Here is a 21127-nt window from a genome sequence, read left to right on the forward strand (position 1 = left end):
TCAATCCTGATCTCCATAACGCTCAGAAGCAGACACATCAAAGCAAACGAGAGAGCGGGATTAAGCTGCTGCAGGGATCATTCAAGCTGCCAGCACCATCAATGCTTGTCAACTACTGCCCAAGCCATCTTCAAACACTGCTTTCTAACAATACCCAGTTTTTCATGAGCATGAATACTTTCCATATTCAAATAATTCATCCACTTCTTTGCTTAAGTAAAGGATAAAAAAGTGTTCATTATACAGCAAAATTTACAGTTTGGAAGATATTTTCAAGCATTAAAATTGTGCATCAGCCTCTCAAACGACATGTACACGTGGTGATCTACAGGCAATTGGAGTTTTGTGTGAATTTATCTTTGCTTTGCAAAATAAGCTACATATTGCAGGACTGTTTTACATTTGCTCCCTTAAAACGTTATGATCCACATGTTGTATAAGGTAAAACTGCTCTTCAATGCCACAAAGTATCAGCCTGACAGTTTTACTTCTATACAGGACAACAGAATACAGGGAGTTTTTATTGCAGTTGAAAAAAAAATACTGGTAAGAACAACCACAATATTTGTTAAAAATTGTGTTTTGTATGTGTATTACAGACTCTTTCAACAAATGCATAGCTTTTGCTTGTTACTGGCAGATCCTGCGGAAACTAAACACTGGTTTTGGGTACTCAAGGTACCCAAAGGCAGTTTAAAGAAGGTTGCTGCGGGCTCTTGGCAGGCAACTTCCCTACCTGAATCAAGGAATGTGAGCTTGATATAGAAATATGAATTATCTCACACTCAGCAAAAGATGATTAGCAGTTGGCAAAATTAAAGAGGAACAGTGTGCAATGCCCCATACAGGCAAGGCTATAAATTCTTTCTTTAGTAGGTTTTGCTTTCATGTCGTAAAGCCCTAAATTAACAAAAACAAATGTTTGTGAACATCAGCATAAAACTGTTTGTGATAAGTTTGTGTTTTAAAATGTTTCACAAACAATAATTAATATTCTGAAGAAACCAAGACCTATGTCAAAGAACACTTAAGACCATTATGTCAATGAGACACAGAAGCACTTTCCATTCTCCTCAGAACAGGAACACTTCTCTTCTTTCTTGCATGCTCTGCTCATGTAAATTTTTCCTGTAAATTCAATTAAAACCATTTCAACAATCAAGAGAATTACAACTGCTAGCAAAAACACTGCTGAAGTTCCATAGGCCTTAAACTACCATTTTAATGCTTACATCAAGTAGGAACAACACCAAGCAGTTGCAGCCAGTAGGTCACAGGTAGGTAGGAATGTAAGCTGTTACATGAAGGCCTCCCACTTTCCTTGCCGACTCCACTTTTCAGGCAGTGCACTCACACATGGCATGCACCTTTGACAGTAATTCTGATTTACAGAGTCCCACCATGCACTGCCCTAGGTGATGCTTTTCAGTCCTTCTAAGCAAGAGCCAGGTTGGGCTGCACCTTGTACTAGAAAAGGGAACTGACCCCAACTAGGAGGGAGAAGATTTTCTTCCACTATTCTGTAATTCTCTTTCTCCCCCCAGTTTTGTCCACCACACAATGACACACAGAGCTTACATGAGCAAGACTAGCACAGCATGAGAGTAAGTGAGGGCTGGGGAATGCTTTAGCTGCCTACACTGCTGCCAAATAAAATGTGATGGCCTCAGGCTCAGTAAAATCTTGCTATAGGCCGAATCCTAATCTACACTGCTGACAGAACAATGTCCATGAAAACCGTAAGGCTGAAGTTTCCCCATGAACAAAAACAGCTAACAGCTCTCTGTAGTGCTGCACCTCCACTCCCTCAATCTATTCCCCTGCCTTCCCCTGGCTACCAACCATCTCCTTTCCAATGGCTCTGGTATTCCTTAGAGCATTCTTAGACCCTACTCAACGCACTAACCCAGGAAAAAACCTTCCACTTGTTTTGGCCAGCTTAGCTTGCTCTTGGTGTGGAAATGAAATAAGGTAAGAAACAGAAAAAGGACCTTCCCTCTGTTGGCACAAAGATACTTAAGTCAGCTCAGTATCTCATGGAATCACATTATGAAATTGAGAAACAACCTCCCAGAGAATAAACATCATCACTACACCATCCTCTTTTCTGAATGGAACATACACTTTAGCTAGCTTTGACTAGCCTGCTATTTAAAATAGATAAATAAATCAGGAAATACAGCCCTATTTAGACCTCCATAATGAATTATATTACCAAAACAAAACACCACTCGACATGCCATTCTCACCTACAAAGAGGACAAATGAGAGAAAAAAACCCACCATACAGCACATAAATCACTTATGTCCTCTGATACAGTCTTAGCAAAACTCAGGTGTGTCCTGGGGTCAGCAGTAGCAGTCATTTTCTCCTTCTTAGTAGCTGGTGCAGCGCTGTGTTTTTGACTTTCAGCCTGGGAACAGTGCTGATAACACCGATGTTTTCAGTTGTTACTAAGTAATGTTTACTCTGACCAAGGACTGAGTCTCATGCTCTGCCAGGGAGGAGGGGAAGCCAGGAGCAAGCAGAGACAGGGCACCTGACCCAAACTAGCCAAAGAGCCACAGAGGTATTCCATACCACAGCATGTCATGCCCACTATATAAACTGGGGGCAGTTACCTGGAAGGGCTAGATCACTGCTTGAGGTGGGCTGGGTATCGGCCGGCAGGTGGTCAGTGGTTGTATTCTCTCCCCTTGTTATTTCTCTTATCATTATTATCACTGGTGGTAGCAGTAGTGGTTTGTGTTATACCTTAGTTACTGGGCTGTTCTTATCTCAACCCATGGGAGTTACATTCTTTTGATTCTCCTCCCCATCCCTCTGGGAGCGGGTGGGAGGAAAGTGGTGGGGGGAGTGAGCGAGCGGCTGCATGGTTCTGGGTTGCCAGCTGGGTTTAAACCACGACAAGATGCTACAACAATAAAATCTGGAAGAATTTATATAGAACAGAATTAACCATACTTCCCCCTCCATACCTTGCTATTTGAAATCAAGCCTGAGAAGAACTAAGATTACTTGAGGAGTAAGACTATGTCTAGACAAGAAACCAATGGGAGATATTTCGAGTTAAAAGAAAAAAATGTCACTGCTTCTATCTAATTTAAAGCAGTGCTAATTTTAAATAGGCTATGCTATGATGAAACCTTCCAGGTAAGTATGTATACTCTTATCTACACTCCCAAACTATTTGTGCATCTCAAAGTTCTCTGGCTGCAGCATACAGACTACAGAAAATGAAAACCAGAAGTTAGCAGACGCAACAGCTCAGTCTTTTTTTTGACTTATACCAACAAATACAGTGAAGAGCATGGCAAACCTTTACTAATGAAAACAAAAATGACAGGTGAAGCGATTGCTTAATTGGAAAGTAAAAGGTAGGTGCTGACAACTCTTTTGATTGTGGATTCTGCAATTGAAAGTGAGCAAAGCAATTATGCAACCAGAGGCCCTAAAGGCAGAGCTGAAGAGCTACTCACTTCCTGGAAACACTGCCAGATTTTCCTTAGCTCCATTTCTGTGGGGCAAACTTTGGCAAAAAACAATTTGCAGCATAACTTAAATAACTGGGCATAATAGGGTTTTGTCAGTCTTCCTTGGTAGAGAGTCTGGAAGCTTTGGGTGTACTAAAAATTATTTTCTCTTATGATTCTGGCTTTTACATATCACATTTTTCTACAAATATAACTACTTTAAGTAGTCTGTACATTTTATCATTCAATGTCTCAAACAGGACTTAAAAATTTATGTACCTCTCCCATCTGTGGTTCAATAATTTGATGGGCCAGTTCCTCTACGGTTGCCATGATCTTTAATCACCAGAATTTCCTGTCAAAGAAAGGAAATAAGATGCTTAACATCTATAGCCTCGAAAGTAAAAATACCTTAGGGAAAATATAGTTCACATAAGTAAAGCATGTTCATATTTATCTGCAAATGACATCCCTGTAGAATTTTAAGTTTGATCATACTAAGAAGTAATAATGTATTTGCTATCTTTAAACTGTATCTTTTTACTCAACTCACATAGAGACTTCCTATTTTTCCTTCTCTGCTTTTCCAGAGAGCAACAATCTAATAAACTCCTTGAGAACAGAAGTGTATTTCTGACCATGACATCAGCAGGTACATAATTAACATCTTAGAAATGAGAACAAAGCCAATTTTGTTACTGCAAATCAAGGGGGTAAATCTAACTCCTGAACTCATACTGATTTTTTAGTAGCAACTGGAGTGCTTGAAGGTTAATTTTGTAATTAATATGAAGCACAACTTGGAAGGCAGAAAATACGACGTTTAAAGAAAGAAGCTGTTTTGGTATCAACACTGTAGTTACAGGGTTAAGAAGAATTTTGCAAGATTTAACAGACACCACTACATTAATGCAGTATGAAGTACTTAGCTGTATGCCTTGCTTGTTTGGGTATGGATTTACAAATACTCACTAGGCAGTACTTAAAAGGAACATATACAAATTATGAAGCACCATAAGCACCGAATTTTCCTGACAAAGGCGGTATTAAAAACAGTGTAATGCCTACTTCTTATATGAACAAAACCAGTACACTCTGACATGAAATGATTTATGTAGTAAATGTGCTTTGTTTCAAACATGCAATGTAGTTGGGTTATATACAGCCTCTTCATTGCAGGCAACATTATAAAGATGTTTAATACCAATGCATATATTCCTGTATTAACATAAGAATAAATGGCATCAGTATAAAGGAGTTTTCACATGGGATGAAATGTTTATTTAGAAGGAAAAATGGTTCTGTGCAAGCATACAAGAAGTCGGAATGTTAATGAAAATGGATATATATGTAGAAAACCTGTATGTATAGCTAGTTGGTTTTCACTCTAACTTTGCTAGTGTTCCTAGAAGTATCTACTACCCCAGTTATCTCTTAAATGGAAGCTCGCTCTGCTCTTACAATTAGAAAGAGATCTCTTGACCAGGACAAGAACTGGATGCCTTGGAAGCGTGCACAGCAGTATATCAAACCCTGACTGATGCATGGGAGGGAAGACCATACGAATACTGCACTGCAGATCATTCTTAATCACCCACCAGCATGCTGCACTGTTAGTTAAGACAAAAGATGACAAGCATACACATAGAGCATAGGAGACTGAAGCTTATGTTGAAAAGCATTAACCCACTTCTGCATGCAGTGACCTGCAGCACAGTCACTATCTAAAGAGCACCGAGATTTTCAAGACAGATGGTGTATTTTATCAGACTTTTTCTTCATTTAAATAAAACACTAGCAACAAAATATTGCATTGTTTACACACACACTGCCAGAAATCAGTACTACGTCATTAAAAAAAGGGTAATGTCTTCAATGCAAATTAGAGAACTATTTAGTAAGACAGACACACTTTTGGGTAAGACATAAACTTTTTGCAGAGTTATTTCAGTGCTCTGTGACAATCTGCTGTACCAGAAATATTCTTCCCACGATGATAAGCTGCAAAAAATTGAGAGTAAAGTAAGCAAAACACTGAAATTCTAGTCTGATCTCGGAACTGATCCTGCTTTGAGTAGGGCTTTGGACTAGAGATCTTCTGATGTCCCCTCCCACCTGCAGTATTGTACAACTCAAAAATGTACTGTTTTCTCAGCTACAAGAAGAACAAGAGTTGCTTGCAATTACAAAAAATGCCCAATATTTTGAAAGCAGTCTAACTTACTTCAAAGTCAAATCTTTTGACTGCCTCCATGTAAGTCTACTGTGCAGATATTTTCAGACACAATAAACTATTAGCTAATCTTGAAGTTTTACTTCTGCCCATGGCAGGGGAGCTGGAACTAGATGATCTAAAGGTCCTTTCCAACCCTAACTATTCTATGATTCTATGATTCACTGTCTAGTTTAAAGACCTATGCACAAGAAAGCTTGCCTTGAGCAGTTTAAACCGATTTTAAGGAGAATACCATGTTCCCCTAGGTCAGCATATTGAAGCAGTAGTAACATCTTCTACTCTGCAGTCACTGTGTCCAGCATTTTCTACATTGTTTTCTTGAAAGAAACTAGACTACATCAATATCATTTTCCCATCAGAAAAGCCAGGTCTACAATACTTCCCATAACAAAATATGATTTTGACCGTCTCATTTTTAGTCATATTTACCAACAGAGCATATGGCTATTTTATTTTAGGCTTTTCTAAAACTCCCAGTGTTTCAGCCTGCAGAACTAGCATATTCCAACAAGAATACTGAATACTAATTATTCCTGCTATAGCCGTGTTGCACCAACTCAGCAGCACATGGAAATGAACAATACAGTACAGTGAAAAGAAAAGCTTAATTTATTGTTCATCTAGTAAAAGCTTGCAGTCAGATATTGAACTTGCACAGGAGGCAAAATCTGGAAAACAACTTTTACAGAAATTGACACAGACATGAAGTATAAAAAAAATTCTTCCCTATCATACCTATGGCACTGCAAAATGATAATTATTCTCTTTAATGTTCTCTGTCACACCATTACTTTAAATTAGCATGTCAACACATTAATATTTTTGCCACAAACTCAGTTAAGTGAAAGAGAGGTCTGATTTCTCCAAGCCTCCTCCACAAGTACTCTGTCCGCAGACTTAACAATAAGGGCCTTTTCTTTCTTGTGTTAGAGACTCATTACTACCATATTCAATACGATTCTGCACCCAAAGGGCTAGCCCTAACCTATTTCTCAGCCTGTTTCCAACTTCTCTGCCTGCTGCCAGTATTGATACACCTGTAACTTCACAGACAGCAGCAAAGTTTTCTTTTTGTTCATGTTAGTTCTCATGCCCAAGGAATAACTTGCACGTGATATATTACCATGCAAATGCTACTGCCGTACCAGTGATGGAGGGGAAAGGTAGATCACGCCTTTCTACAGCAGCAGAAATTTACATTGTCTTAAGCCATACAAAGTTTCCTATACTTCCCAACAGCTCCATAAACTGTTGTGAGCTGAGCCCTGGAGCTTAGACACACTTACTTTGGATCTTACAGATAAACCTGGTGAAGAAACAAGAAACAGGATGAAAAAAAAAAAGCATGATAGAGCCACAGGACAAAACAGAAAACACTCATGATGGTAAAGTGGCCTAGAACATACCTCTGGTCCACAAGCTAAGAGTTAGATTCATGGTGTTCTATCCTCTTGCCTCACCCCCAGTTTCCAGGCATGGTATCATTTTCTAATTGTGAGAACCTTAACAGTCAAAGCTACTTTTAAAAACAATGTGATGAAAGCAGTGCCATTATAAAAGCCTCACACATAAGTTTATTTATAGCTAAACTTTGTATTCTCTAGTAAAAACAGTTTCCAGCACAGACTTTTTAACCTCTTAGTAGTCAGCCCTCCAGTTAACAGATACTGGTTGACCTTTTCAAGTCCCAGTACAGAACTAAACAGTACTGCATCTTTCCAACATTGCACTTGTTTGCCATACTGCCAGTGTTCTTTGCCATACTGCCAAATGCTCACCAAGAGCATGGCAGAATTTGTACTGGTTATGGCAGAATTCTGTATTGATGTTAACACCTGTCTTTAACAAGATCTCTCTTGTGAGCAAGAAAGATGAGACAGAGCTGGTATTTTCACATTATTAATTCAGTGTTATCAAATAGTGCTAATAATGAAGATACTCAGCCCTCCCAAATCCAGAATTGACTATAGGCATCCTGTGTTCTTGCTCTTAGGACAAGTATACTCTGTTTTACTTTTAAGAGCAGTGGAAGAGGCTTTCTAGAAGAGATTCCCTGTTTTGATGATGCATTTTCAAACTTCTGTAGTGAAATAAGCCTGTAAACAAAACTAAGGCTGTTTAAAATGGATAAATGCCAATATATCCCCTGGGTTGGTTGGCTGGTTTGTGTTGGCTTTGTTTTGTTCTTTAAACACAGTGACTTCCTAAGACCGCTGTACCTCAGTCCTATCTATAAAGTAGTATCGACTGTGAGGCTATGATCTTATGCTAGTTTCACTTCAACAGGTGAAATTCCTTTGTGTACATGAGAACAACTAGCAAATTAATACTCCTTAGCAGTCAGTCCCACCATGGCTTTTGCTAGTGAGTAATGCACTGATTCAAATTCTCAGAAACAGCAACCCGACTGAAACACTCACTGGACTTTAACAGTGCTTATAAGCAGAGGCAGCAAAGCTTGGAATGCCATACTGAATTAATCCTCCATCCCATCTTCTCACTCCAAGTGTACAGATGGATGAGCTACTTCTGAACTGGTTGCTGAATCACCAGAGAGCAGGACGTTATTCTAAAGTTTGCCTTTAACGTTTGTGTTCAAACACCATGCAGTAAACAGTAATGCTTAGCAACTGGCTCAAAAGCACCTTGACCATCTATCTGTACATCATAGACAGGATGACAGCCAAGAGTGCTAACTGTCAGGAGTTGCACTGATGTCCTCAATTCTTTATCAGCACTACTAAAGTATAATCTTAACTTTGGCCTGAAGGGATGAAATTTCCATGGACACAAAAAAACCCAACAAAAAAACAACCACCAAATACCCTTGACTACATCCTAAAATAAAAGCATTTTAATGAAAATTGGGTTTCTTTCTCATTTACGTTACACGGCCTGATGAGGCTATGATGCCTCATGCTGGTGTACAACTTTATGCGTTGCAAACACATCCTTTAACCAGTACATTGTAACTTGCAATTACATACAATAAAAAAGTGATACATGTTACGGGATTATTCCCGTTTTTTTTTGCTTTTTTAAATAAGGCAAAATTAAGGAGTACTATTGACAAGAATTTAAAGAGTAATTACATGCCGCTTTACATTCTGACTCTTGCAACTTCAAGCTGCATGAACATTCAGTAGTAGGTTCTTTTGTGTGTTGCTGCTTTAACTTAAGGAATCCCTAAACACAAGGGCACTGACAAATCCAGTATTTCTAACAGCAGTACCGTGTACTGAGATGCCTTCACTTACATCACCTCCAATAAATTACGTGCTGTGAAGAGCATGTGTAATAGTGAAACAACTCACCAACTCCAATGTTTCAATGATAAACTTTCAGGCAACACTTCATGCTGCAGCTCAACTACCGAAATGGCTAAGCCAGACATTCCTATCCTGTTCCCCATCTCTGCTTTATTATTTAATCTCTTCTTGTGCTGGCATTGGCATACACGTAATGCCCCAAGGAGTCAGTTCAAGAAACTGAACTGGCAGGAACCTATTTCTTACTTGCAATGTCAGGGTATAGTTTCAAAGGCAGTTTGAACAGAATTACAGCTCACCCCTTGTTGAGAGGAGGTCCTGCTCACCCTGACCAAGCTGTGGTGGTGGTGGTGGTGGTGGTGGTGACCACACACTAAGATAATTCAACTTGATAAAAGACAGGAAAAAACTAACCAAGCAGAAATGCACCAAGCATCTGCTAGGTAAGCACAATGAAGCAATTTACTTGGCGGTCAGCTTCATTCCATTGCAGACAAAAGGGAGAACATGTTGTTATAACTCAAAGGAGGGAGGGGAAAAAAATGAAGATTAAGGAGGAGGCAAACCTCCCCTTCCATTGTTGTTGGTGGGAGCTGGTAATTCAGTTCAGCTGCACCATGAAACTACACGCTTTGTTTTCAGCCTATCCAGCTGCTCGATGGAGCTCACTGTGGAGTCATTCTAAGCTAACTTTGGGACAGATGTAGAAAGTTTTGTAGTTCACCATTTGCTTACTTATCTATGTTTGCCTTCACATCAGGTATGGGTCTGCTTAAACACTCTAGAGATCCCTGCAAAGAATTAAGTGGAAAAAAACCAGCCTTTTTTTTCTTCTATTACAGAAACTTACAAATTTAGCACATTATTCATGTTCTTAAAAGCATCTTCTTCCAAGTTATTCCAATCAACATTTCCCAAAGCTGCATTTTCATGTGAAATGATGAATATATCCTAAAATCAAGCTATCTGAAATTGGGAAATACTCATTAAACACCTGCATTTCCTAGTAAAGAAAAAAGATTTAAATTAACTATTGTCATGGTCTGCATTTTGATCTTCAGCAACTGGAAGTAGCCCTCAAGGTGTTCTCATCCAATGTGAACCTTCCTAATTTCAGATATGCTTCTTTTCTCCACACTTGTCCAAACCATGACACACATCTTCAAAGCACACATCAGACAACATACAAGAAATGTTTTTTTATTGCTAGTGTAGGAAAGAGGTAGACTGAGTCAAATAATTGATGTTTCCTTGTTTGAGAATGCTTTGTTCCTCTTTCAAAGGAAATAAGACAAATAAACTAAACTTTATCCAGGCACTAGTTGCTGCTAATCACATTTTTATTTCCTTCTTAAAGTCATATAAAATAATGAAAGGACAAGGGCTGGAATTCTAAAAGGGACCAGAGAACACAACATGGAAAAACTGCACATATTTTCAGGGTCTTATTTATACCATCGCACAATTAAAAGAACCATAATAATATTACAGCTGTATTACTACCCCAAGAAGGGATTCTACCAATAAATACAGCAGAACTTAGTTGTTTTCAAATATTGCATTTATTGTATCTCTCTTCAATCTTGAGACTCAAATGAAAAGTAACAAGAATCTCTGTATGTAAATATCATTATTTAATGTCCATAGTAAATGAGTTTGCAAACTCCATAGTGAAATGCAAGTCAGAATTATTTTTCAATACATCACTACCATCAGTGTTAGCTCACTGTTGGTGTTAAGCCTGGCATCATTGCCAGTGGTTTTCTACTGCTACTTTAGATACACTCCACAAACCATCACATGAACAGAAAACTTTCATTAGCTTGCACTAATTCAACCACTCTTCTTTACTCCTTCCTCAGTTTTTACGGGCCAGAGTTTATCCAATGCTTCAGTCAAAATAACTTAGGAAAGACTTACCTTTTAAATTGATTTTGGCTTACTTCAAATGAAATGGGTTAGGAAGCATTCCCACAAGAACAGTCAACAGATTTGATGGTCGGTAATGAGAAGCACTAACCTCTCCACTAGTACAATGTTTAACTCAACATCCTTCTCCAGAGACAAAAGTTATACAACTTTAATTACCCCAGTAGGAAGTTCTTACTAATAGTATTTCAAAATGTCACACCAGTGTAAACTAAGGACTTTAAAAGCAGTTGCAGAAAGAGTATTTCTTTATGCTTGGACTTTCCATTTGATGGAAGTGAAACATCTTTTGTTCTATTATACTGCACTTCTGTTATAGCTGCCCCACTATTAAGTACCTTGATTCTGATTTAGCACCTTTTAAATGAGTAAGACACCACATTGGTATGAAGATATAAGATGAGAAAATTATGTCGATCCCAGATGTTCAATTTACTTACTTTTTTCAAAACATGTCACAATCCTCGCCAGTAGTAGTTTTACTGGTGTGAAAACAATGCTTGTAAAGTTTGAGCAGTAACTTGCCCTGCCAGCACTGTCAAACCAGCTTGACACGATGGAATACATAATGATTCTGATGACTACATATATATATATACACACATACGGGATGTGTGTTAATAAAGGGGTCTTTCCTGTAGAAGGTCAGATGCACATTTAAACTAAAAGTTACATAAGAACTTTAGACACTTCTGAGGTACAGGCTTGTTAACTAGTTATGACTGCAGGAATTACTGTCCACTTTCTGTTCTTCTATCACAAGGGAGATAAATACAGAAGATCAACACCACGTTTTTGGTGAGACAAGGAGGCACAAAAGCACAATGTAGTCAGTTCTAAGTAAGGTTAAGTTTGATGGCTTTGTAATAGAAAATAACTGCGGTGCTTGAAGGTAGTTGACATAGTTTCAGGTCCTTAGGACCTTAGTACAAAAAGTGTATGAAAAGCAGAATAGAAAAACCGGATCTGGGGATGGGGAATATCTGGGACTAGCAGATGTCCAGGATGGGAACAGTTAAACTAACTGATAAGTAGAAGGACAGGATGATTGCTATGTCTATAATGTTAACTAAGCTGGTGCTTCAAAGACTGCCTGAAGTTATGAAGATTGTTGGGAGAAGTAAACAACCCTTAAAGACCACCATCACATTTTTTGTATGCATGTGGGAAACTTTCTGGAAAATGATGGAATTCATGTGTAGCCTCATATATAAGGATGGCCTGTATAGCAATACAGGGACACATGTTAGGAGGAGCTATCCCCCGTGTCTCCTGGCACCACAATAAAGAATACCTGCTTGTCAACTTAAAACTCTGTTGGAGAGTTTGTTCCTGGAGTTTTCTCCGAATCACTGGAAAGCTCAAAAAGTTAATGGAACTCTAAAAGTATTCCTTCTTAGAAGAAACTTTCTTAATCTCTATACTCATACTGCTTACGTAGAAAATTATTTCAACTGATCTCCGAAAATTAATTAAGAATTCACTATTTTAGCTCAGGTCATCACACTGGGCTTACAGCTGCTCTGTACCTTAAAATGGAAACTAGTCCTCATTTCCATTCTCAAACTCATCATATACTAATTAAGAATTCAGCATAGGTTGTGCCAAACTTGTTTAATAAACACCTACACATAAAATACAAAGCATTTAACAATACATCTAGGACTAAGAGTGCCAGAGTTAGCTGGCTTTGTTACTTGTTCTAAGCACTAGCATTCCTTTCTACTTCATAACAGTATTCTGCAATGCTTTATAGATAACAAATTAAGCCAAGGAATCCAAACACATCTGTGAAACAATGACACTACTTTGCTTAATGCTTCATAAAAGCAAAGCTCAATGAACGCAGAAAACTGGATAAACTATTCCTGGATTATCACTCTACAAGCCATATTGCTCAAGATGGTAGAACAGTTGGCAGACTTAAAGGAGTAGCACTCTCCTTACCAATGAACTAAGGAATATTTATGTGACTCTTGACGCCCAGTTAGATACTGTTTACTAAATTTGCATGACATCAAGATTTAGAGACTACATACATAAGAGACAGTAACAGAAAACTGAAGCAGCTAAACCTGCAGGCAAGCAAGGGAAGATGAGATGCTTGTAAAAGCATAAGGGAATAATTAAAAGGCACATGGCAATAGAGGAAGAGATGCATTTGCAAGCATGCCCGTACAATTAATTTAGAATCATTACTCTCACTGCTTTTTTATGTAAACAAGTGCTACAGTAGAAGGAGAAATGAGAAAACAGAATTGTTAGGATAAGCTTTGAGGAGACTGCCAAGTCATTCTTGCCACTAATGGGCCACCTCCCTTATAGCCCTGGGCTCCTGCTGCTTTATCATGCAGTCTCTAGAACCTGCCTGAACAGTTACAGAGCTGATTCAGCTCACCAGCCTCACAAAGGACAGGGGAAAGGAAGGAGTGGTGAGCAGTCAACAGAGAGTTTGTGGGTCAGGGTTAAAGGGAGAACAGCCATGGGAGACATTACTGTGGGGATCTGTTACAGACCATCTGATCAAGAGGACCCTGGCGATGAAGCATCCTACAGACAGATAGGAACAGCCTCATGCTCACAGGCCCTTGTTCTCATGGGGGACTTCAACCACCCTGACATCTGTTGGAACGATGGCACTGCACGGCACAAGCAATCCAGGAGGTTCCTCAATTGCGTGGAAGACAACTTCCTTCTGCAAGTAATAGAGGAGCCAACAAGGAGAGGTGCCATGCTTGACCTTGTGCTCACCAGCAGGGAAGGCCTGGTTGGAAATGTGATGGTCCAAGGCAGCCTTGGTTGCAGCGATCATGAGATGGTCGAATTCGAGATCCTCAGGACAGTGAGAAGAGCGTGCAGCAAGCTCACTGCCCTGGACTTCAAGAGAGCAGACTTTGGCCTCTTCAGGAACCTGCTTAGTAAGGTTCCATGGGATACAGCACTAGAGGGCAGGGAGGGCCAAGACTCTTGGTTGATATTCAAGGATTAACTACTAGAAGCTCAGGAGTGTTGCATCCCAACTAGAATGCTCTGACCACATCAACCAAGTCTTGGAAAGCAGATGCAGGGACTGTGAGAATGAAAACCCTAGGCCCACTGTAGAAGAGGATCTGGTTCGAGACCATCTTAAAAACCTGAACGCGCACAAATCTGTGGGACCTGATGGAATCCATCCACGGGTCCTGAAGGAGCTGGCGAATGAAGTTGCTAAGCCACTGGCCATCATATTTGAAAAATCATGGCAGTCAGGTGAAGTTCCCGATGACTGGAAAAAGGAAAATAGAATCCCCATTTTCAAGAAGAGGAAAATGTAAGACCCGGGGAATTACAGACCAGTCAGTCTCACCTCTGTGCCTGGCAAAATCTTGGAGCACATTCTCCTGGATGGCATGCTAAGGCACATGAAAAACAACAAGGTGCTTGGTGACAGCCAGCATGGCTTCACTAAGGGGAAATCCTGCCTGACCAATTTGGTGGCCTTCTATGATGGGGCTGCAGAACTGATGGACAAGGGTAAAGCAGTTGATGCCATCTACCTGGACTTGTGCAAAGCGTTCGACACTGTCCCACACGACATCATTCTCTCTAAATTGGCGAGATATCGATTTGATGGATGGAACACTCGGTGGATAAAGAACTGGCTGGATGGCCGCACACAAAGAGTTGTGGTCAATGGCTCAATGTCTGGCTGGAGACCAGTAACGAGTGGTGTCCCTCAGGGATTGGTGTTGGGACCGGTCTTGTTTGACATCTTTGTTGGTGACATGGACAGTGGAATGGAGTGCACCCTCAGCAAGTTTGCTGATGACACCAAGCTGTGTGGTCCGGTTATATTGAATCTATTCGGTTATATCCAATCTAAACAGGGGAAGTTTAGATTGGATATAAGGAAGAAATTCTTTAAGGGTGGTGAGGCACTGAAATGGTTTGCCCACAGAAGTTATGAATGCTCCATCCCTGGCGGTGTTCAAGGCCATGTTGGACAGAGCCTTGGGTGACATAGTTTAGTGTGAGGAGACCCTGCCCATGGCAGGGGGGTTGGAACTAGATGATCTTAAGGTCCTTTCCAACCCCAACTATTCTATGATTCTATGATAAGGAGGGAGGAGGAGAGGCAAGGGGGACTGTCTGCAAACTGAGTCCAGTCGCATGAGCACTGGCTACAGGCCAGAGCTAGGTAAGAAGAGAGCCATTTAATCAGGTCAAGCTGCTGTCATGTCAGCCATAGCCTGCATCTGCACCTGAAGCCTGCAAAATCCTGCATTGGTACACAAAGAAAAGGGACAAAACTGGTTCCCTGCACCAGAGCTGAAGCTGCACAATGATCTAGACCCAGAAGTTCACCTGTCTGAAGCCAGGTCTGTTCTCCTACCTGGCACACAAAGATTTCATTAACACAGCATAGCAAGTGCAAATCCTTCTTTCCAAACATAGAGGCATTAAATCTACTATAGTATAGCTACAGCATTTCACAAAGAGGCAGTCCCAATCCTGACTGACAGCTTTGTCCCCCTCTGCATTTCACCTCACAGTTATAAAGCTGTAAGGTAAGCTCATCTTCTGAATTGATTTACCCTACATCTAATTGCTACATGTAACACACACACAAAGAAAACAGGTAGTAGCAGAAATAAAATATTTATTTTGGAAAAAGCCCATAATGTTACAAGAGTTTATGCATAATACCAAACTGCCCATAGTCATGGTGTGAGACGACTGCTTGGGGTATTCACTGAATTACAGCCATAGATGAGACAGCTGATATACGAAGCTACAGTATGGAAAGGACATGCAAACATATTCAGCGGTACTACTTGCACACACTCACATCCACAGAAACTGCCTTCAAAAGAACCCCCCTCGAGTTTCACACAGATCCTCTCAGCACAGTAAATCAGTGTTGACATTGTTTCAGATAAAAATATCATCATCCACTTCTTCCCTGTTTCTTCCACACACCCCACCCCCTGCCCCCCCCTTATCAACTCCACAGGATTAGATTTTGTTAGAGGAGTGTGGCTGGGGTTTTGTTTGGGGTTCTTTTGGTTTGGTTTTTTAGTTCCTATCAACACACTTATAGAGCACATTGGGAGAAAAAAAAAATCCAATTAAGTCAGTCAAGAGTGAAAGCACTGGTCATGTTGACACTTACACTGTCCTGCTAATACTTCAAAGGAAACGTTACCAAAATAAACGGAGCAGTTTTCACACCACAAAGTTGCTGCTAAGCTATAAACCACAACCTCACCTTACTTGGAATTAAATAACCATTAATTATAGTTAATATGACAACAGCAGAGAGTTTGGCTTTAGTTTTTTGGTGGTTTATGTTTTTCAAGTTTCTGGTTTAACTTTCTACAGAGGCTGTCAAATACTTAGCTTAGTCCTGCCTTTCTCCCTATAAAGTTGAAGAAGAGTAATTTAAATTAGGCAAATTTGAACAGTCTTTCAGAGAAGGCCTGGCCAAACCAGCAAAATTAATCTAAATAGTGACACAGAAAGGCAGTTCTTAGACCATGATTTTCAGGAAAGAGTGTACTTCCTTACAAAATCTGCAGCATTACATCGTAAGACACATGGGACTTGTGCAGAAAGCACAAGCAACCCTCTGGTCTGAGAGAACTGGAAACGAAGAGCTGATAATTCAGAAGATAAATCTTTTGTTGCTTTAAGAGTTTGGTGAGTACTACTATCTAACACAGTAAAATCTGCAATGAGAAGCTGCTGACTGAAGGGTAAAAATATGTACAGGTCTGCATACACAAGAGTAAGATTTTGATTAACTGTACCTTTGCAGTTTTACCAGTCATTCTCACACTGATTAAATTCTGCTTTGCAGCAGCTCACCTTATGCCAATAATGTACAGGCACAAGTTTAAAGTGCCAAAAGCAGCTTGAAACAGCACCAGAAGATAACTTGTCCAGTTTTCCCTGATGGACACTGTTGAGTTGCATGCTGCAGCCTGTGTCTGACGAAAAAGCCCAGGCAGATAGCTGTGCTAGCCACAGCCTTTGGTCCCTGCACCCACCCTCAGAGTGGATGTTAATACCTTCACAGGCCCAGCAAAACAGATACTCATGAGAGCTCCCTGACCTGCATCAACCAAAAATCACTCAGGTTAGCAAAGCTTACGATTAAAACCAGTTAAGCCCTGGTGCCTACTGAAGCAGGAAAGGCACATACCCTCTGCCAGATGCAGTACTGCCAACAGAGATCCATACTTTGTCCACCAGCAGAAGAAATCTGTACAAGTTAAAGATTTGACCCTGCTCTATTTCTTATACACACTTCAGCTCCCTTCTTTAAGCAGGGGTTGCTGGCTGTTTCCAGGATTTTTTCTGACCCAGACATTAGACACAGGTTACTTTCTTTAGGGAGACTGCCTTCCTTCACAAACCTTAAGGAAACTCCAGCAATTTCACTGGCTGCACAATCTTTAATTGCATAATACAATAAGCACACAGTAAATCAGAATGAAAATTGAGTATCAGCATAAGGAACAACCAAACTAATCTTCCCAGTGTAAATATTTAGATTTCACATTACAGATGAAAGCCAGTACTCACTGAACTAGCACATTAGCTTTAAGCAGTCTGTAACTGTATTTTGCATGTGAATTATTTAACAGCATGCCATAGTATCAGTGGGGTTTTGTTTGGCTTTGGTTCCCCATGCTCCTCTCCCCTCCAGCTTCAATAACACAGCATAGTCATGAAATAAATTCATGTTGAAAGGGACTTCTGGAGGTCATCTGGTCCATGCCCTTTTCCCCCAAAGCAAAGTCAGTTTCAGAGCTACCAGTGGTACTCAGGGCTTTCTCTTCAGAGGCTGAGAAACTTGACCAGAGAAACCAAGGTAGGCTTTAAAAAAAGTAAAATAAAAACCCCAAACTAGAACAAAACCCAGCCTCCCCCTGCTACCCCATAATCTAGCCTAGGCTATGGCTATTCTTAAAGGCATCAGAACTCCCACTGCATTTGCACCATATTTGTTCTCTTCAAGGCAACACTCGACAAGAAAACAGAACCAGTAAGAAAAACAAGTGCTAATAAGAATTGAGGTGAAGAGATAAAGCCAGTTAATTTATCTACTTCTAACTCTTTTCTGTAAAAACCATCATGATCTGTTCTTGCAGAATGCAACAGACTTAGCAAGTGGTGCCCAATCATGCAAGCAGAGCAGTCTGAATGAACCGCAGAAGCAGCTGAGGACTGTACACCATGCCAGGTGATGTCAGTTATGTTCCCTGTATTACCATGTATGTGTACATATACAGCTGAGCACCATCAGATTAACCTCAGTCCTGAGATAAGAGAGGGTCTGCAATGCCTCTGGAGAAAGAACTATAGATAGAAGCAGTCAGACATTTCACAGACCTTAAGACTTCCCTCAAACAAGTGCACTGAGGAAAGCTGTACAGTTGAGGGGAAAGCTGTACAGTTGAGGAGAAAGCTGTGGGTTAAATGCCTGTGGCACAACCGGCCACCATGGACTAATGGGGGGGCTACAATAATTTACAGAATTATTTTCAGGTAGAAATACTGTTACAGAAAAAGCCACCCAAAATACAAAGCACAGAAGTGTCACCAGGTGAACACTGCCTCACCCAGCACAGTAATGTGATGTTGTGCCTCCCCTAGTACTCCTACTTTTACTTACACAATGCCGACTCCAAAACCAGGAAGCTGCCCTACAGAAAACTATTTGAATTCTCTGCCATCTCATTTTCAGGATGCAGCTCCTCCTCCTACACCACTTTCTCCAGTCCCCCTTGCTGATGCTGTATCAATAACTTCAGATCAGTTTTCACATATGAAGAACGCCCAACTCAGGCTTTCAAGAATCATGCCCACACACTCGTCTTGCAGTAAAACCAGTATCGAAAGCCTTTTTTTTCCTTCCCTGTTTCTCAAGTTTATTTGCACAACACATGCCGCCTCCTCTCTCCCCTGCATAAAGTGCAAACCTAAGTCCATCCTGCGATACAGAGCAGCGCTTTTCACACTTAGGACAATACATTGCAGCAGTGAGAGAAGGAAGAACCCACAAGCCCAGCAGCTCACCCAAGGACACAAAACACGGAACAGCGACAGGGTCATCTGCCACAACAAAAACACTACCGGGCGGTATGCAGAATTTATTACCTTAACCCAAACAAACCCAGACAGCCGCCAGCGGTATCTGAGGGGAGCGCACCGGCTGCGTGACGGAGACGGCAGGCACAAAGCGGCTGGGGGTCGGGAGCTCGGTCAGCCCCCGGGGAGCCCTGACGCCGCGCACGGCCGCCGCCGCTGTGGGGGGGGGGGAGGGCGGGGGAGGGAAAAGGGGGAAGGGAGGGAGCATCGCTGCGGCCCAGCTTCCGCCCAGCTCCCAGGCCCATCTTACCCCAACCCACCCCCAACCGCCCCCCTCGCCTCTCCGCCCCCCGGGTTGCTCCGCGGAGCTGCGGCGAGGCAGCGCCCGGGCTCGGCCTCCCCAGCGGCCAGCGGGTCCCTCTCAAAATGGCTGCGCGGGGCCGGAGCCCAGCATGCGGGCGGCATCGCCCACCGCCGCCTCCCCCCGCGGCTGCCTCTCGGCTGCGGGAGCGGCCCGAGCCCGCCGCGCCGGCGGCGAGCGGCACACGGCGCGGCCCGGATGCGGGGCGGCGGGAGGCGCAAACGGTTCCTGTAGGTGAAAGGTCGGGGGGCGCGGGGCCGCCCGCGGTGCGCGCCGAGGCCTGAGGCGGGACGGGCGGCGCCCTGCGCCGCTCTCCGCGGAGGCGGCGGACGGAAGCCGCGCAGGGACGCACCGTTAGCGCACGGCCATCACCGCGCCGGGCCGGGCCCGCTGTCGGGGAGCGGCTCACCTGGTGCGGCCGGCGGCCTCTCCGGCCGGTTTATTTGGCGGCGGCGGTAGCGGAGGCACCGGCTCCCGGAGGTCAGAGTTCGTGACCCCGCCCCCTCGGCTCGGCACCGCCCCGCCCCTCACCGCCGCGGCGGCTGCGCCTGCGCTTGCGCCTGGCTGCCTTGGCGGCGGCGGGGGGTGCTGGGGCGGGGCCGGCTGTGGCTGTGGCTGTGCGCGGCGCCTTCCGCATCCGCCAGCGGCCGGTGCCGGCGCTGCCGCCGCGGGCGTGGAGCGGTGCTGTGCGGGGCGCCGGGAGCGGAGGTGCCGCGGGCAGCTGCGTCCCTTACAGGTGGGGAAGCGTGGCTCGGAGCCACACGGCTCTGACAGCCCCGCGGGCATTGCCGTGCCCGTGAGGAGGAGGACTCGAGGCTGCAAGTCCCCGCTGCTGTTCTCCTCAAGGAAACGGCAGTGTGTCAGCTTTGAACATGGCAAGCGCAAAGCGAGTGCTTTTGGCTTTGGGAAGCGTGGTGGGGTCTTCCCACTGGCACAAATACATAGGTGAGACTTGAAGAGATGGAACATGGTGGAGAGGCACCAACAGTACTTCACCAGGGTGCGAGTCACCCTCGCGGTTACTGTAGCGGTTCAGCCAGCAGCGTTGGGAAAAGCTGTCTTTCTCCGCCGGCATGGCAGCAGCGAAGTACTTCATTAAGTGTCAGCGCTGCTCTGAGCAGGGTTTGAAAAGGCGATGGGGAGCCTGGCTGCTCCTGAGTGCACACCGCGCGGCAGCAGGGCTTTCACAAAGGTGCCAGAACTGCTGCTCTGGCTGTGTCTCAACAGTCGTTTGGACCAAAGTTGAATTAACTACTTAATTTATTCTAATCATTTTAGTGACCTGCATCTTAAGTAAGAGTTACATACTTTAAATATGTCGTTTCCCCCCCTCCTTTTCCACGTGTTCAATGAAGGTTGTGTAGCTGTGGTTAGAGATCAGCAGGAACTTCATTTAGGCTACCGGAGCTGTATGCACAATTTCATCACCTGAAATGAATTTAGACTATTTTACACAATTTCTACTGAATCAGATGACATAAGCATCAACATCTGAGAAGCAGAGATAGGAAAAAAACTCAAATTTATGTGCTATTAATAAAATCATTCTTGTCAGTTGCTTCACTACTTTTCTTCCTACCCAGTCCCATAGCTGCACTTACATCCAGCTACTCTGGTTCAAGATCACTAGTTCAGTACACGCAAACATCATAGTTTGCTTTTTGATCAAACACGTTCCCAAAAGCCAAATGCAAATGAACCTTACAAAGAAACTTTAAATTGGAGCAATTAACTTGCTAAGCATTTCCTGGAAGTGACAGATACAGCACTCTCAATTGACAG

The 21127-nt window shown here is 42.6% G+C and overlaps 1 protein-coding gene across 8 annotated transcripts in view; it reads right to left on the minus strand.

Annotated features, from left to right (window-relative positions):
- The window catches only part of NR2C1 (nuclear receptor subfamily 2 group C member 1), a 57490-nt gene extending 37647 nt beyond the window's left edge, over positions 1 to 19843 (minus strand). For 3 of the 8 annotated variants that reach the window (XR_010610718.1, XM_065670586.1, XM_065670534.1), the window contains exons 1-2: positions 19755 to 19843; positions 3754 to 3829 (exon numbers count right to left, since the gene is read on the minus strand). Coding sequence is in view for 4 of the 8 variants with exons in the window: in XM_065670586.1 (XP_065526658.1) it covers positions 3754 to 3807 (54 nt within the window). In the remaining 4 variants the exon portion in view is untranslated. Of the gene's footprint in view, positions 1 to 3753; positions 3830 to 19053; positions 19484 to 19697 lie in introns of those variants that run through there. The other 5 variants (XM_065670554.1, XM_065670546.1, XM_065670559.1 and 2 more) reach the window with 5 other exon arrangements.
- Between the last annotated feature and the right edge of the window lie 1284 nt (positions 19844 to 21127).

The sequence above is a fragment of the Lathamus discolor genome, chromosome 1 (genome assembly GCF_037157495.1).
Source record: "Lathamus discolor isolate bLatDis1 chromosome 1, bLatDis1.hap1, whole genome shotgun sequence".
Taxonomy (NCBI): domain Eukaryota; kingdom Metazoa; phylum Chordata; class Aves; order Psittaciformes; family Psittacidae; genus Lathamus; species Lathamus discolor.